The 17508-nt window shown below is 51.0% G+C and overlaps 1 protein-coding gene across 3 annotated transcripts in view; it reads right to left on the bottom strand.

The window, feature by feature from the left end:
• Ctif (cap binding complex dependent translation initiation factor) overlaps positions 1-17508 on the bottom strand; it is a 226012-nt gene that overhangs the window by 151191 nt on the left and 57313 nt on the right. For all 3 annotated transcript variants that reach the window (XM_051201994.1, XM_051201993.1, XM_051201995.1), the window contains exons 3-5: positions 12904-12975; positions 3434-3507; positions 2547-2651 (exon numbers count right to left, since the gene is read on the bottom strand). In XM_051201994.1, coding sequence (XP_051057951.1) covers positions 2547-2651; positions 3434-3507; positions 12904-12975 — 251 coding nt within the window. The remainder of the gene's footprint in view (positions 1-2546; positions 2652-3433; positions 3508-12903; positions 12976-17508) is intronic.

Raw genomic sequence — 17508 nt, 5'->3', positions numbered from 1 at the left:
CAGGATCTCATTGGGTAAAACACGCTTGGTAACAACTCTCTAGGTGGAGTTGGGCTTGGAGCCCAGGACAGATTCCATTGAACAAGTATGGGCCTGGCCTTTGCTTCTCACCTTGGCAGTCTGGGGTCAGCAGAGGGCAGCGTACACGGGGCAGCTCTGACCCCTAGCCTGCCTGCTCAGGGTCAGACTCCCTACAGACCTGCAGGTGTGGCAGGCAGATGGTGGCTGCAGACCAGCTGAGTCACTGCTGCCAGTGGGGTTGCCAAGGCAACAGCCCGCTCCAGTTCTGTCCATCTATGGAAACACAAGCTGTGGGAAGCCGTGGTAACCTGTTTCTGAGGGAGGTTGCAGCGGCTGGACACGTGGAGTCCATCCTTCTTCACACGGCATGACTAAGGGGGACAGGGTTCCTATCCTTGCATCCGGAATGGCAGGATGGGTCCAAGGCTGGGTACCCAACCCTAGAAAGCTGAGCCAGCCTCTGCTGAGCGGGTGAGCCTGGTGAAGGAAGTAGGACCCACAGCTGGTGAGCGGGGATGGCCTGGCCCTCTGGTTTAAGACAGGACAGTGATGCCAGGCACAGAACAATCTCCCCTGTGCAGACATTAGTCACTTCCTCCAAGCAACCTGCTTGTGAGGGAAGCTGACTCAGATTCCCCACTCAGTCTAAGATGGCACTATCTCCTAGATTTCCCAAGGCTTAGTTTTCCCACTCCTTCACAAGACATGCTCCCAGGGGACACGGGAGGGACTGGAGCTACCAGGAAGTGTCTCTGAAGCTCTCCTTGGGTTCTCCAAAATGCCCCATTCCACCTCGTATTTGACTTAACCTTTTCTGAACCTCATTTCTCCTGCTTCTAAAATGGGACAAACCTGTCACCTCTCCAGGGCTCCTGCTCAGCGCCCAACAGGGAGACCTGTGCCACTAAGAGCAATGGCCTTTACAGATGGGAAGGGGCAGAGTGGCTGCCGGAGGACACATGGTAATATAGTAAGACATCCCACGACGTCAGTTATTTTAGGGTGAGGGTAACTTTGAGGCAGGAATGGGCAGCAAGAACTGGAGGGAAAAGAATGAAAATTATAAAATACAAATGACCCCCAAGCTGGGTAGTGGCGGCACATGCCTTTAGTCCCAGCACTTGGGAGAAGACAGAGGCAGGTGGATCTCTGTGAGTTCAATGCCAGCCTGGTCTATAGAGCGAGTTCCAAGATAGCTAAAGTTGTTACACAGAGAAACCCTGTCTCAAAAACAAACAAACAAACAAACAAACAAACAAACAACAAAAGTCCCCCAAAGAACAAATGAGGTTGTGGATGGGAAAAATCAGAACTCTTTTATGCTCCCCGTGAGAATATAAAATATTCAGCATCTTTTGGAACACTTCATAGTTCTGGAACACATTACATATAGATCCCACACGAATGAGAAATCCCACAAGCAGGGACTTAAACAGATATGTACATATAAGTGGAATGTCCCAAGCAGTGTTTTCCATAGAAGTCCAAAGCAAAGAACCCAAATATCCATCAGTGGATGGACGGTTTAACAAACAGTGGAGCCGCGGTGCTGTGGACCACTCACTGTTCAGCTCCAGAAAGGACTGGACTACGGATGCCCACTCACAAACCTTGAAAACATTGAAAGATGGCAGACAGAAGAGGACACAAACAATGCCATCTCTATCCAGGGGGAAAATATAGAAGCAGAAAGCAGATGGGTGGTTGCCAGGGGCTACGGGTGGGGCCGGACACAAAGGTGTGACTATGAAGGACCACTTTAAATTGGAGTGACGAGAAGACAGACAATGAACACAGAACATTGTAAACAAGCTCAAGGCCGCTGAACCACATAGTTTTAAGTGGCTGTTTTTTGTCCCACATGGATTTTATCTCTATGCTTGTATCACACCTATGTCTGGCTGGTACCACGCAAGCGTCCTGAGGGCAGCCAGGCCAGGGTGAAGGTGCCCTAAGACCAGTTCCCAGGACGGGGGTTCTGTACAGGCAGGTAGCATCAGCATCTCCGGGAGCTTGTGAGAAGGGATAATCTGACCGACTGGATGTGTCTAGCTATTTGATGCCGGAGCACGACAAAGTTACCTATACAGTGGGAGCATGAGAGCCTTGAAATCGATTCACGGAAAAACCACAGCACACCTCATAACGTTTTAAGGAAGCTTGCAGTTTTGACTTGAGTCTCCATTCCCAGCTAGCCTTGGCTCGTCTGCACGCAGCTGCAGCTGTCCACTGACCACAGGTTGGACGTGGCTGGGACGGAAAGAACCCCAGACCTACTGACTGTGAGACTCAGGGTAGGTCCTTTTCTGGCTTTACGGTAAGTCTCCCAGCTGCTGCAGTTGGAAACCCACCAGCCACTTGATAAAAGACGCTCAGTGTCGTACAGGAGCCAGCATCGGGGCTGCTGGGAGAGCACCGTTCCCTGTCACAATGGGTTCCCGCCATTTCCCCTGCGCAGTGGAACGAAGCCATGCCCCGCCACAGCTCCCTCCCTCCCCGTGCGAGGCCCTCCGCGGTGTCCTTACCCCTCTCTGTCGATGTGTGGCAGGGACTGCTTGGGCGTGTGGCGGACCTTCCGGTGGAACTGGGTGAAATCCAGCTTTTCGGGCTGCAGGTCCCAGGTGGCACCGCTAGAGGGTGAGGGAGGGCGACAAATGTAAGCGGGAGGTAGCGCAGGCAGGAGGCTCAGGGGGCGGGGAGGGGAGGGCGCCCACACCCCAGGGCTGGAGAGAGGAGGAGGACAAAGGCCTGTCACCGGGTAGAGGTAGGGAGGCAGGGGCCAGCTCCCCAGTTCCCATCCCAAGAGCCCCGCCACGCTCCAGAGTCTGTACCCGGCCAGGTGTACCTGCAGTGCCCACAGTTGGGCGCTCAAGGGGATGGGGCAGAAATACTAAAGACTAGAGACAAGAGTGGCAAGTACCATAACGGGTATGCCCCTTGTCCTGAGGAGTCCTGGCTAATGACAGGCACCATCAGGAACCTTCTAGAGTGTGACAGTCAGTCCTGTGTGTGCTGCTAAGGAGCAAACCTCACGCGTGCCTTGTAGATGCTCTACGAGAGAGCGCAGTATGCCCTTTCCTGAAGACTGGCATGTGAGAAGGGTGGGGCTTACCCCTCCCCTTCCCATGATAGCCACGGGCCCCTTCCTCCCACGCACCCACCCGCCCCAGGCCCCCCCCCCCCCGCTCTCTCCTCCCTTCAGTCTTCCTGTCTCCCTTGCCCTTTACCCTTTGCCCTTTCCTTTCTTGGATGCTCTCTCCCTCGTCTTCCTCCTTGGGCCTCTGCCAGCGGCCCTCCTTCCCCTACGGCATCATCCCTGTTTCCCTGCCGAACCCGCCCCATACATGAACCCTGACGTGGCAGGAGGCAGTGGCCAGCACTGCAGGCCACAGAGAAAGGAGGAGAAAGTTACCTGAAGGAGTCAAAGGTGTTGGCGGCCCAGATATCTGTGCCCAGCACGTCTAGAGAGTTGTCTTTGTTGCCGTTCTGAAAGACACAAGGTGAGGGGCTGGCGTTACTTTCGGGGTCAGGGCCCTGAAAACAATCGGATAGAGCCCACCGTAGGTCCAAGCATGAGAGGGCTGCAGAGCCCTCTTGGACACCTAAGGCTGGGCATGGGTGGCTGGAGTGTCCCAGCAGGAGCATCAGGAGGGCCAGGGGACCGTGGGGACTGCAGGCCCCCTCCTACGCACAGGCCTTGAGATGTGTTCCACAGAGGTGTGCAGTCCAGACCGACCCGGCATGCCTGCATCTCTGCTGCCGAAGCCTGTGGTCCCTTCTCAACGTCTCAGTACCAAGCGGGCACTCTATGTGACTGTAGGAGCCTAAGGCACCTCTGCCTGCCTGATGACGATGGTTTCTCCTTGGTCATGGGATCCAAAACAGCAGGCTGGCTGAAGACCCACACAGGAGTGGACATTTTAAACATGTAGGCCTTGCCGCACTGAGAAACCCCACTGACCAAGGCCACTCCAGCGACTGCATTTCTTACAGTCATCTCTGCAGGCTGGGTCCTTGGAGGCCTCCTACATGACTCATACCGTAGACAGAAAGTGCTTTACGTGGCGCTGTGTCTATGACTTGGTCACCGCCCTCTGGGTGCTGATCACCCCAACAAACCCTCCATCAGTTGCCCCAACCTTGCGTAGTGTTCATCATCATACAAGTCAAGAGACACAGGGGCTCACCCCAAGGTGTAATCCAGTGTTTACAACCGTGGTGTACGGATGTCCCCAGATAAGACAGCGCTGAGCTGGAAGCCACCCACACGGAAAGCTGCTATGCTCACAGATTGGAATAGTATACAGCTGTGAGAATGAACACGTGAAAACGTCACGTGACTGTACAAATAAGCCCGCGAACACTGGAAGAAGGGATACAGACACAAAAGAGCACTGGCTACATGGTGTGATTCACATAAAGTTTTAGGACAGAAAAAACGAAGCTGTGGCTACAAACCGCAAATGGGAGGGGACATCAAAGAAACTGGCCAAATGTCCTGTTTGGTCTGGCCGTTGAGTTTGTGACACACTACTTTTCTTTAGGTGTGCTATGGCCTCTTGCTTAGCTAACCGGTGCTGTTCCAGCCTTCATTATCGGATCCTCTCTGCAGGACCAATCTACTGACTACCCTTGCAGACTAGTCAGTCCATCCCAGGATCCACCATCACTCTGAGCCACCAGCTCTCCAGAAAAGGGGTGTGCGCCATATGTACCTAGGCAGCTACTGACACCACACATACACACACACACACACACACACACACACACTTAGCACCAAGGACAGCACCCGAGGGCTCGTGTGAGAGGACCAGACATGTTCCATCCAAGGACAACATAGGTGCCTTTGAGGCTGGAGAAGAGCAATGCAGAGAACAGAGCTGGGTTCAGGGGAGGAGCCATGGGCCCCGCCCACAAAGTTGGTGTGTGATAACCCATTCTCAGTTACAATGCAGCATGACCTGGGCTCTGATGTGGGCACCGCAGCAGCACCAAAGCAAAGGCAACAACGCTGTGACTAATGCCTTGTGCTGTGACAAAACAATGGCTATGATGTTGCTAGGTAACAAGAAATATCTTTCCCTGCGATGGGTCCAGTGTGGTACATGCAGTCCACCGCTGGTCGGAACTTCACTATGCAGTCCATGACGCAAACATACTACATACAAGGTACACATGGATACCACACACATCATACATTTATATACCATACACACCACATATATAGCACATACACTGTATATTTACACATCACACACACACACACACACACACACTTAGCACCAAGGACAGCACCCAAGGGCTAGTGTGAGAGGACCAGACATGTTGCATCCAAGGACAACATAGGTGCCTTTGAGGCTGGAGAAGAGCACACACAGGTCAGGCAGAGATGGAGACAGGCTGAAGCCTGTGGCCAAGTTACCCCTCCTAACCCACCAACTCTGTCACCTGGGCATACGGCTGAGAGGCTCAACGTGGGCTGTGCTATGTGTGTCTGCCCGAGGCTGGGCCATGTCACAGGCCATTCTTGGTGGGCTGCCTGATGGGCCTCTACTGAAATATCAGGGCCCCACAAATGTCTCCTGTTCCTTACCACGGAAAGGCTCCCAGCAGAGGGGAACATAAAATCTGCACCCCAACACCATTCCACCCTCCAAGACTCCATCTTGAACAGGGAGGCTTTCCTTAACAACTCTTCTCTGGTCTGTGTCTCTTCTGATGAAACCAAACATGGAGGGCTGGGTAAGAAATGGGCATCAGAGGGCCCGGGGCTAAGTAGAGCAGGAGTGTGCAGACCGTAGATGGGGAGGGTGGCGCCACGCATCTTCTCCCGGACTTTGAGAATTTCCACTTGCCTTGGCCATTCTGAAATAATAATATATCGCCGTGGGTTCAGTTTACATTTCCCCAATGGCTGGCAATGCCGAAATGCCACACAGACTCTGAAGAAACAGGGTTCTATAATTTAAAAAGTAAGCTGTGTTTAAACAGCTGTTTGAACTTGTAAGAAATAGATATTGGTGTGGACTTGTAAGGAATAATACAGACAGACTCCAGCTTCCCTCCACAGGGAAACTCATACTAAAAGAATAAATCGTCGTTACTTTCAAGATACAGCCAGGGCACAAGCATTTCCATTGCGGCAGAGTTCGCTCTATGGCCCCTTTTCTGGCCTTACCCGTCCCTATCCTTGCCTCTACTTCCTAGCAACAACTACTGCTCCGTATGGCTACATGACAGAGGTGGGTTCTTGGATTAAACAGTTTCAGAGAACTGGAATTTTCCCACACACCATCAACCGAAGATTTATCCCAGGGGTGGGTGGGGGGTGTGGCCACAGGCTACGCCTTCCTACTGGTGAGCATCGCAGCATATCTGACCACTCACCCACTGAAGAACAGTTGAGTTTGTGTCTTAGTTAGGGTTACTACTGCTGCAATAAAACGTCATGACCAAAACCAAGTTGGGGAGGAAAGGGCTTATTTGGCTCACACTTCCACATCAGAGTCCACTATCAAAGGAAGTCAGGACAGGGACTCACACAGGGCAGAAACCTGGAGGCAGGAGCTGATGCAGAGGCCATGGAGGGGCGCTGCTCACTGGCTCGCTCTCCATGGCTGCTTTCTTATAGAGCCCAGAACCACCAGCTCAGGGCTGGCCCCACCCACAATGGGCTGGACCCTCCCCATCAATCGCTAAGGAAACGCCTTACAGATGGCACTTACATGGAAGCATCTTCTCAGTTGAGGCCCCCTCCTTCCAGATGACCCTAGTGTGTGCCACTCAGATGCAGCTGCCATAAACCTGAGGGCAGGTTTCATGCGAACACAGGCTTTCATTTTTCTGGGACAAATACCCAGGAGTACGCGTGTCGGATCACATCACTCTCAAAGGTTCCGTTCTCTTTCTTTTAATGAAACTGACAAATGCATGGAATGACTGTGTTTTATATCCCTCACCAGCTCTATAGCCCCTCTCCCCCGACATGTGCATCAGCATTTAAAGCTGTTAGAGTGCAGGGGTGCCTCGTGGGTTGGTTCCCATTTCTTTGAGGGCCAGTGGTGGGGAGGATCGCCTGTGTGCCCAGTTCCTGTCTGCAGTTCCTTGGTGGAAATGTCTCTTCATTTGCTCCTCATGGGATAATTAATGAGCTTTGTCAGATTTAGGGTTTGCACATCCTCTCCCTGCCAATGACTCACCCCTTCATCTTTATTCCAGGGCACAGGTCTAATGTTGATGAGGGTTGACTTAGCATCTCAGGGTTGGCATTAACCACTGACCTTTGTCACTGTTTAGAATCTTCTGCTTCTTGCTAAAACAAGGCTTCTGATGGAAACTAGGACACTCTTGTGTTATGAGACTCAATTCTCCTTCAATCTTCATGTCAGCTAACTTGCTGAGATGCCACCTCTGCCAGGGCAAGAGATCAATGGGTGGGAAACCAAACATCCAAGCAAAAGCATGTTCCAACTGTGACAAAAGGAAGCCTCCAGGAATGAAGGGGTTTCGCTTTCAAAGTCTGGACAAATAGCTCACAGCCAAACAGAAGGTACACTCAGGCTGCAGCACAAACTGCCAATGCAAGGCCCTCTGAGCTCTTTTCCCCACACGACGATGGGTAAAAATGACAACTGCCAGGCTAGGTATAGTGGCACACACCTGTAATCCCAGTGCTCAGGAGGAGGAGGCGGCAGGAAGATCCTTAGTTCTAGACCAGCCCTGGTTATATAGTGACATCCCAACTCAGAAAAAGGCAACTGCATCAGCCAGCTGGGCTCCAGTGGGTTGTTAGAAGTTATTGAGATTTGGGGTTGCTTGTTACACAGCATCATTGTGGCTATACTGACTGGCACAAGGCACTGACTTCGGCATAGAACAACAGAGGAAATTATATAATATATACAAGCACATGAAGAAGGACAGGACTGGATAGGACAGGAATTCCAACACCTCAGCCCGGCAGACACCTCTGCATTCATCACGTTCCGCCTCTCTAGCTAATTACTACCCAGCACCGGCCATCAATGCCAGCTGTGTTTGTACCTACCACCCCAGCGCCAATACAATGTCCAACTTCTTTTTGCTAATCATTCCTCCATCTTTTCTCCTTTCTATCTACTCAAGCATTCTACCTGTTCCCAAAGGAAGACATCAATTCTCATATCCTCCCCAGAGACCAAAAGGGTCACTCAAAATGACTGTAGTTCCCGGGTCACATCTGTTGAGAGGGCTACTTCAGGTACACGCCTTGAATCCACTTTGGGTTACTGAACTGTCACTCTACAAGCAATGACACAGAAAGCTCCAGCTGCTACGCGTTGGCCAAGCATGCAATGTTGCTCAGTAAGTATGAACCCTTCAGACAGAGCAGTGGCATGCACATAGAGAAGGAAGGATTTCTTCCTCATCCACAGCAGCAGCTTCAACGTCCAGGCATTTTTCTAAGGCATCAGGCATACTAATGACTTGTTAACTCTCAACAATCCACATCCTGCCATTGCTGGTCAGCCAGGTTGGACGGCTGACCTGACCTTTGCCAGGGCTAGGGGGCCTGAAGTGTTTGGTGTTCTCCTAGCGGCCATCTGCCACCCTTTGAATCTGTCATGGTTGCACTAGCTTGCACGTTGGCATGGAAACCCAGACTTATGCCAATGTCCTACTGGTAGAAGAGGTTGATGGGAGATGTCATTCTGTAAATATGTTTCTCTTATTGGTTAATGAATAAAGCACTGTTGGCCAAAAGGAAAGCAAGATAGGCGGGACTAGGAGACAAGGAGGAAAGAGGAAGTAGTAAGGAAGAGTCAAGATGTAGACTGGAGAGAGCAGAGGCCGGCCCCACTCTCCGGTAAGATGAGACCATGTGGAAATACTTAGATTAATAGAAATGGGTTAATATTTAAGACAGAGCTAGCTGATAAGAAACTAGTAACAGGCCAACAGCATTATATCTAATACAGCGTCTCTGTGTGTTATTTGGGGCTGGCGCAGCGGTGGGTCCAGGCCAGCAGGAAAAACCTTACTCATAACAAGAGGTAATTAGGACCAGTGTTACTCCAGGGTCATCTAGGGACAAGGCTCTTCCCCTCTCGTAATGGGGTGTCCTACACCACATCTACACTCCAGAGAAGGTGAGGTTACAAGTCAGCGGCCACAACCTGACATCATTCCCCACACTCCCCCAGATTTCCCAGGGCTCCGTGAGCTGTCAACTGTCCGATAAGGAGGTGTGGCAATCAGGTTCCCAGCAATGATTCCATTGCCTTGAGAGCCACTGTCACAGGCCATCAAGTCCTTCAGCCAGGACGTCTTTCTCAAGGTTCTGCTGCTCTTTCCACCTCCATTTCCTCTCCTCCGTACACGTGAGCAGAGCGGCAGACGCCCCCAGCCTGCACGTGGACAAGGTCTCTGAGTGCAGTACCACTGGTCTCCCCGTTCTCTGAGCTGTCACCATGCGTTTCCCTTACTGCAGTGACAGCCAGGACTTGTCCCATCATCCTCACCAAATGACCAGTGGCAGCAGCAGCCTCTTGGGAAGAGGAGCTTCCCAAGCTGAACCCTGGACCCCCTTTCTCCCACTTCACGGGATGCCTGCCAGCTACCCTGATTTGCCGGAAAGCGTTCAGAGAGGGCAAGATATCATCATTTCGCATTAGCTGAAATACCCAAAGAACGAGAGCCTTGCCTGCTGTAGAGAAACAAGCATCCCCCTGCATGGCTAATCCCTATGGGTGCTACCCACCCCTGGGCCTCTCTTCAGAACAGGCCATGCCATGCTAGCCTTCTGGGCTGAAGGCAAGAAGACCATTCCACCTGCCCCATCCTCTCCTCCTCCTGATGCCCGCTGCATTTCTGGCATTTCTGCCTGACCTTGTTGAGCTGTTAGACTGCTCCTCCAGACTCACCTGGGCTAGAGGCAGGGAAGAACCTGACTCCCAGCCCGTGTCTGCTGCCCTGTCTCACGCAGTCCCCCAACTCCACACATCAAGCCTTTCCGCCACTGACACAGGTGCTGTCCGCCACTCTTGCCATCGTCTGTCAGTCAGGTGCTGCTCTAGCCATGGCCCCGTGTAGCCCACCCAACGCTCCACTGCCCCACAGGCAGCTCATTCCCACCTAAGGTCCCCAAAGGAGGAAGCATGACATCAATTCCATCCAGGGTCTCACCCCAGGCCCCTGACTCCACCGCCTTGGATCCGAGCAGTTTTCACAACATCAAGTGTGCCCCAACCGAACACAGGCAAGACAAGCCTTCCCCACTCTCCAACACTGTCACTGCAAGGCCTCACCCCAACTTCGAGGCACAGGCCATGTGGTCGCTCATCGTGTGTGGGTGTGTCCCAGCCTTTTCCTTCAGAGATGACCAGAGGGAGCCACAGGTCAGCTGGTAGCAATGCTGCTATAACTGCCAGGGACAAGTAGGTAGGCAATGTGCAGACTGTTACCGCCAGTCCAAGGTTCCTGTCCCACAGCGAACCTGCGGCTCCGTTCCACAAACCAAGAAAGCATTTCAGTTTCTCCTCTATGTCCAGCTGGATTTCATTCTGAAATGAAATTTTCATTCATCCCGGGGGACTTCCCTGGCCTTCCCCAAAGTAGGGACTGTGGTCAGCTGGACCTCATAATGTATTCAAGGTGCCTGGGCCCAGGAGGATGCTTCAGGAAGGAAACTGGGGTCCCCTGCCAAGGACAGAGCAGGCTGAGATGCCCTTGGAAGTATTTACTTGTCACAGGGCAGGTGGAAGGAGCCTGTAGATACTGGGCAGACATGAGACCTGGGTGCAGCACATTCCAGCTTGGACAAGCCCCCCCTTCTCTGTGCATCCCAGTTTACTCATCTGCAAATGGGATAGGCGTGGGCCAAAAGGACCCTCAGAGGCCATCCAGAATCCAAGTAGCAGAAGGAAAACCAGAATCCGGCTCCTGCCCCTAACCTGTTACACAGCTGTGTCTCTGCAGTTTAATATACACGTATGGGAAGGCTAAATGAAATCAAATACTCTGTACAGTTAACATAAACTGATGGGAGATGTCATTCTGTATATGTTTCTCATACTGGTTAATGAATAAAGCACTGTTGGCCAATAGGAAAGGAAGATAAGAGGGACTAGGGGACAAGGAGGAAAGAGGAAGTAGTAAGGAGGAGCCAAGATGGAGAGTCTGGAGAGAGCGGAACGCGGCAGCCGGCTCCGGGTAAGAAGACCATGTGGAAATACATAGATTAACACAAATGGATTAATACTTAAGACAGAGCTAGCCGATAAGAAACAAGTACCTGGCCAACAGTATAATATCAAATACAGAGTCTCTGTGTGTTATTTGGGGCTGGCGCGGCGGCGGGACAAGACTGGTGGCGGGAGGAAAAACCGTACTCCTTACAAAAGGAAACTGTTGATTAGTTTCATGTCAACTTGGCAACACCCAGACTCATTTGGGAAGAGGGACTCTCAATGGAGGATATGCCTTCTTAAGACTGGCCCACAGGCAAGTCTGTTGGGCGTGTTCTTGATGTGGGAGGGCCCAGCCTACTGTGAGTGGAGCCAGTCCTGGGCGCGTGTGACCCGGGTTGTATAAGAAAGTAGGATGAGCAAGCCAATGGACAGCACTCCTCTGTGATTTCTGCTTTGGCTCCTTCCTGCCTCCAGGTTCCTGCCTGCTTGAGTTCCTGCCTTGAGTCCCACGAGCAGGGCAAGGCAATGCATGCTGATGGTAAGGCCTCAGTAATGGTCTGCATCTGGGAGGGTAGACATGGTCCACTTCCTGCCCGTGTTTCTTTCTGTCATTATCACAGCAGAGGCGCTAACTAGGGTGGAAACAATTACACAAATTTAAAGAGAGTGAACTACTACCGCCCTGGGGCAGCAAAGCCCTGGAGCCTGAGAATGATCTTGAGTTGAGGGTACTAAGTATCTTCCTTCGGAGCAGAATAGAGATGCGGCATTTGCTTTGCTTTTTATCCCCACAGTGCTAGGGTGGAGGCTAGGGCCTTGACCGTGATAAGCAGGGGCTTGGCCACCGAGCTGCAACCCCAGCAAGGGGTTAGTTCTAACTAGCAGGAGGGACTGAGGTGGCACCAAGCCTGTGATCCTGGCAATGTGTCCCGAAAGCAACTGCAGGATCAAGAGCTGTGGAGTCCGAGGTGGGCAAAGGCCAACTGTGAGGCCAGGCTTGGCCGGGGGGAGTGATTTCTTCAGCTCCGAGCCTCCTGGTTTTCACAAGCAGTGAGAGCAGCTGGAAAGGCCGCACACCCATGTGACCAGGACAGGTCTCCAGGGGCAGCTGCCTCCCTTCTCTCCCGGCCACACTGCCCCTCAGGACCCCCTGCACATGCAACACCTTGAAATGCCAGGATGCCCAAGGCAGGAGAACACGCCCTGCCCCAGAACGTCTGCGGACTGGGCGAGTCCAGACCTCTGAGCTCCTCCGCAAGCTCCACTCCCAGTCCTTTGTAGACCCAGAGAAGAGGTTTCCAGAGCATTCCATCAGCTTCCAAACCCTGAGTGCCTGTGGGCCCACCAGTGTCAGCGCCCAGGCTCCAGTGTGCTCACCTGACATCATACAATATCCCACCAAGGACACACCACACACAGATCATTTCACTACCCTCCTCTCAGTGGGCGTCTTGGTTGCTACCAGATACGTAGCATTTCATAAAAGGCCACCGAGGAGCAGTCTTCGAATCCGTGTGTTGCAGGCGCAGTACTTCAAGGTGGGAAAGGAATTCAGGGAGGCTTCCTAGAGGCCCTGTACCCTCCTCCCTCCCATCCTTTCTGCTTGCTTCCTTCATTCCCATCACTTAGGAGTCACCCAAGGGTCAGCCCCAGGGTCCCAGAAAAGCAGAAACACGTGACAGCTTCCAGATGGAGCGCAGAGCTGGTTCCCTACCTGCTGTGGCGGGGCTCGCCCTCTGGAGAAGGAGCAGCTGCCATCCAGCTGTTCTCTGCAGTCAGCAGTCCACTGCAGGCAGAAAGGTGGGGTTAGTGACAGCAGGGCACGTGCTCACCCTCATTCGCCTCCCAGCAGGCTCACTTGGCATCAGTGGCAAACCCACCCCTAAAGACCAGTAAGTCTAAGGTGGCCTGTCTAAACACCACACCAAGGTGGCCCCTGGGTATAGGCCCGGGGAAGCCCTAAGTTCACAAAAAGATAATGTTTCAGTTCCATCCTAAAGCCAGCCAAACGTGACACGTTGTTATTCTGGACGATCAGTGTCACCTCTGACCATTATGCTGGCTGTGATAAGGTACGTGGTTGGGGCTGGAAGGCAGCAAGTGTGTGTAGCTCTATGCACCCAGCTCCAGATGCCCATGGATCTGGCTGGCATCATGGAGAAACTGCAGACAGGTCTCAGATGACTAGCTCAAGCTGAGGAATGTCCCAATGTGTTGTGGGTTACCACCTACACAAGTGTCCCCAGAGTCTGTCATAGGGAGAACCCTGGGCTTCACTCTCCATTGGTGACTCAGTGTCTGTAGGGCTAGGGCCAAGGATTAGCATTCTGACAGACTCCTACGAGCTGTACTGGAAGCCACGGAAATCCATGTGCTCGCTCCCATGCTGGTGTCTGTTTAATGGCCACGGCAATGCTGGGCAACTCTGTGCAGGAATATTGCCACTGCACACATACACCGGAGCAGGAAGTCAGTCCTCTGCCAAGTGCAAGCCAGCTTCAACGTGGTGTTAGACATTTCACACCAAGTGGCATGCACAGCAGATAGAGTGTGGCCCCAGTCAGAGCTGAGTAGGGAGGGTTCCAGAACAGTGCAGGCACACTGTGACTAAGGGCAGTATGCCTGGAGCAGGGAGGACCTTTCCTTGTGATGTTGATGCTATAGGCCAAGGTCAAGTATACTCCAAGGAAATGAAATGAATGGCACAAAGGTAAGCCACAAGACATGACTATAGTTCTGAGAAGCAGATTTTAAGAAATTAAATTAAGCAATTTACCTGACATAACCCAATACGTTAAAAATACTATCACTTATAGATAATAATAAAAAATAAGACAGGGGCTCATGTCTATAATCCCATCATAAGGGAAGCTGAGGCAGGAGGATCCTGAGTTTAAGTTATATAGTAAGAGGAATAAAACGAACATTAATTAGCCTTTTGATATAAGCTGGTTGGTTTTGTCAACTCAAAAACAAATCTCAACATATCTGGGAAGATTCCTCAATGGAGGAATTGCCTCCATTAGACTGCCCAGTAGACAAACCTGTGGAGCATTTTCTTGATTAGTGATTGATGCGGAAGGGCCCAGGTCACTGGGAGGGGGGGGCAAGAGCTACCCCTGAGCAGGTGGCCCTGGGTTGCAAGAAGGCAGGGTGAGCAATCTATGGGGAGAGCGACAGTAGATGCCTTCTTCCCTGGCCCCTGGCTCTAGGCTCCTGGCCTGATTCCTTTGATGATTGACAGTGTTGTGAAAGTATAAATCAAACAAGGTGTTTTGTCACAGCAATAGAAACCCCAACTAAGACAACACTCTTTGTGCACCGAGATTTTGGAGTCCACTCGGTGCACACCTCACACTGGATGAGCCACATGTGGCCAACCACTCTGTATCAGACAGTACGGTTCCGGAGAAGGCCAGGCATCAGAGCCTCTCTGTATGAAGCGGGGCCGCCTTTCGTGTTCCCCAGTGATCTAGACTCAGGCCCGGCTTCTCAAAAGAGGATGAAGTGAGATGCCAGAATGTTCCCTCTCTCTACTTCTAAAGGCATGGCTAGCACCCAGAGAGCATTCGTCACTGCTCCAGCCTTTGTCGAGTAAGCTTCACACATGGCCTAGACCCTGGCCTCTGGAAATACCATCTTCTTCCTTGGGCTTCATGGTAAGGGGTGGAATATGAACCTGTAAGTAGGTGTCGCTTTCTAGTAATGCAGCCCCTTGGGTCTTTTATAATCAGTTCCCAGGATTATATTCCCTGTGTGTGGATAATCGAAGTCTCAAGGCAGCTCTCCCCAAAGATTAACTAATTAAAAACGGAGAAGCCCCTCAGCCACCACTTTGACCACATAAGAGCAACACTCCAGTGACACACGGTGGCAGCATGGGCCCCTGATGCTGCACACTGAGCAGGGCATAGTACTTTATAGGGGGTTCCCCACCCTCCCAGGGCCCAGTTTTAAAGTGATCATGAGAAAAACCAGACAACCCACATTACCCACTTTCTCCAAAACTGAGAGGAGTCACCTAAGTGTCAAGACCGTATAAGAAAAGGAAAACTCCAGGAAGTACCCACCGACAGGAAAAAGGGAACATGAGAATTACATGCACATCTGAGTCTCAGAACAGAAGGACATGGTTATAGCGTGTGCCACCACACATGGCTGATAAAGACAGGGTTTTAAAACAGGGGTTAGCCAACATAAAGAAAAAATTATTCTAGATGTTTAACATGTGCTAGTCCCTCCCGGGAAACACGTTCCAAGTTGACTCAAAGCCCTGAGACAGATGTACATCACACACTGGGACTCAGTATGACTAAGTAACTAGTCCAGGGTTACACCATCAGAGAGTGGCGGAATGAGCCAAGGGCATAAATAGCGTAGCTACTAACTTGAGGAGAAAAAAAACCCAGCAACAAACCCACCTGATTCTAAATGCAATGTACACTTTGGTTTCAGTGTTCTAGCCGGGCCCAGTTTGCCTTGTTTTTGCTATTGTTATGGTTTGGATATGAAGCATCTCCCACAAACACTCAAACAGGTCCCCAGTTGTGCTGTCTGTGGGAAGGTGACTGGATCCCGAGGCCTTGATCTGGTGGATTACTGCTTGGTAGAATCACACTACAACGGTACTATTGTGGGGTGTGGTCTGGATGGAGGAAGTAAATCCCTGGGGTTGGAGTCCCTTCCCGTCTCTCTCTCTCTCTCTCTCTCTCTCTCTCTCTCTCTCTCTCTCTCTCTCTCTCTCTCTCTCTCTCTCTGCTTCCTAACTGCCTGGAGGACAGAGGCTTTCCTCTGGTGATGCCTTCTGCCATGGCGGCGCTCGGCCTCACTACAGGCCCGGAAACAGAGCCAAGCAACCATGGAACCATTCCTCTCGAAGCCAAACAAAACTTCCAGTCTCCGGATTGCTTATGTTGTGTATTTGGCCACAGAGATGAGAAAGACTAACACAGCTCTAAGGGGCTTACTGGGAGAACTGGTAAAATAAAAGACCCATGGATGGGACAAGAGTTCAGCAGCTGTATTTCCTCTGCTGTGACCATGTGATCATTCTTGTCCTTAGGGACACACTGAGGTGACTAGGGATAAAGGGGTCTCACTTCTGCAAATGATTCAAAGGAAAGTCATACATGTATCTATATATGTGTGTTTTCCCAATTATTCCCTTAAAATAAATATATCACAATAGCGATATAAGTGTATGTTTAGAGGCAGAGTAAAATGAGTTATATTAACAATTAGGGTGACGGGTGAATTCTTTGTACTATTATTGGGATTTTGTGTATTTTGAAAAACATTTTCAAAATGAAAAATATATATAAAAGATCATCTGACTCAAGGATTTTTCAGCTAGGGAGACCAGGACTATCCACAGGGTTTTATGAAGGCCCACGTGCTGGGACTCAACTATCTGTCAAAATGACAGTTCTCTCCATGCCTTAGGAGTCGCTGATGCCTGGCTCTCCCGCCATAACTCTCCTGTGCTCCCTACCTGCCAGGCTGACCTCTGCCCTGTGCCTTTGTGGCCTCCATCCCCACCCCAGAGCTCTGCTTTGTTTATTTTCTCTGCATGGGATACTCATTCCTAAGTGACCACTCTCTCACAGCCTTCACATCTTTCCTCTGAAGCCTCCTTCCAACAGCCCTGGTCTCCATCCCCTTTTTGGTTCATTACCAATGCCTCCTATCATCCTATTTCCCATCCTTCCTATGGAGCAAGTTTTGGCAAAGCAGGGATCATGGCTGGTTCTGTCCATCACTTTGTTTCAGAGCCTACAACCATGCGTGAACGGACACATGCTAGCTTGAGTTATATTGTACTCCTGGGCCACCAGTAGGCAGCAGAGAAAGAACAGATTTAAACAACCACATTTTATCCTAAAAACCACCACCTAATAATGTATAGGAGAGCACGCTAAATAAACAAGCAAGCTAAAGTGTATGCTTATCAGCAGAGCTACTTTGTAAAGGGTGAACAAAAAAAAGTTCACAACGATTATCACCAGTCCTTGTCACAAAAAACAATGGATGGTTTTTTCTGGTTTCCCAGTTGTCTTTCCAATTCTTGTTTTAAAACCAAAATAAATTTTATCAATATGAAATTTAATGTAGTGGGGGGAAATGACTAGCAAGTCGGTTAAAAAAAGGTTCAGCCTCACTAGAAAAGGGACAATGTAAAATATAATGGCAGGGTGTCCCAACACACTGGCGCAGTATGAAGGGCACAACAGCCATTTTTTGGAGCGCAATTTGCCAAGAGTCACTAAAATGAACTCTACTTCCCAGCCTCTACCCAAAGAAATACTTTTATTCATGCAGG

This window comes from Phodopus roborovskii, unplaced genomic scaffold, assembly GCF_943737965.1.
Source record: "Phodopus roborovskii unplaced genomic scaffold, PHOROB, whole genome shotgun sequence".
NCBI classification, from domain to species: domain Eukaryota; kingdom Metazoa; phylum Chordata; class Mammalia; order Rodentia; family Cricetidae; genus Phodopus; species Phodopus roborovskii.
The sequence above is the reverse complement of the archived record's forward strand: the minus strand, read 5'-3'. Positions and strand labels throughout refer to the sequence as shown.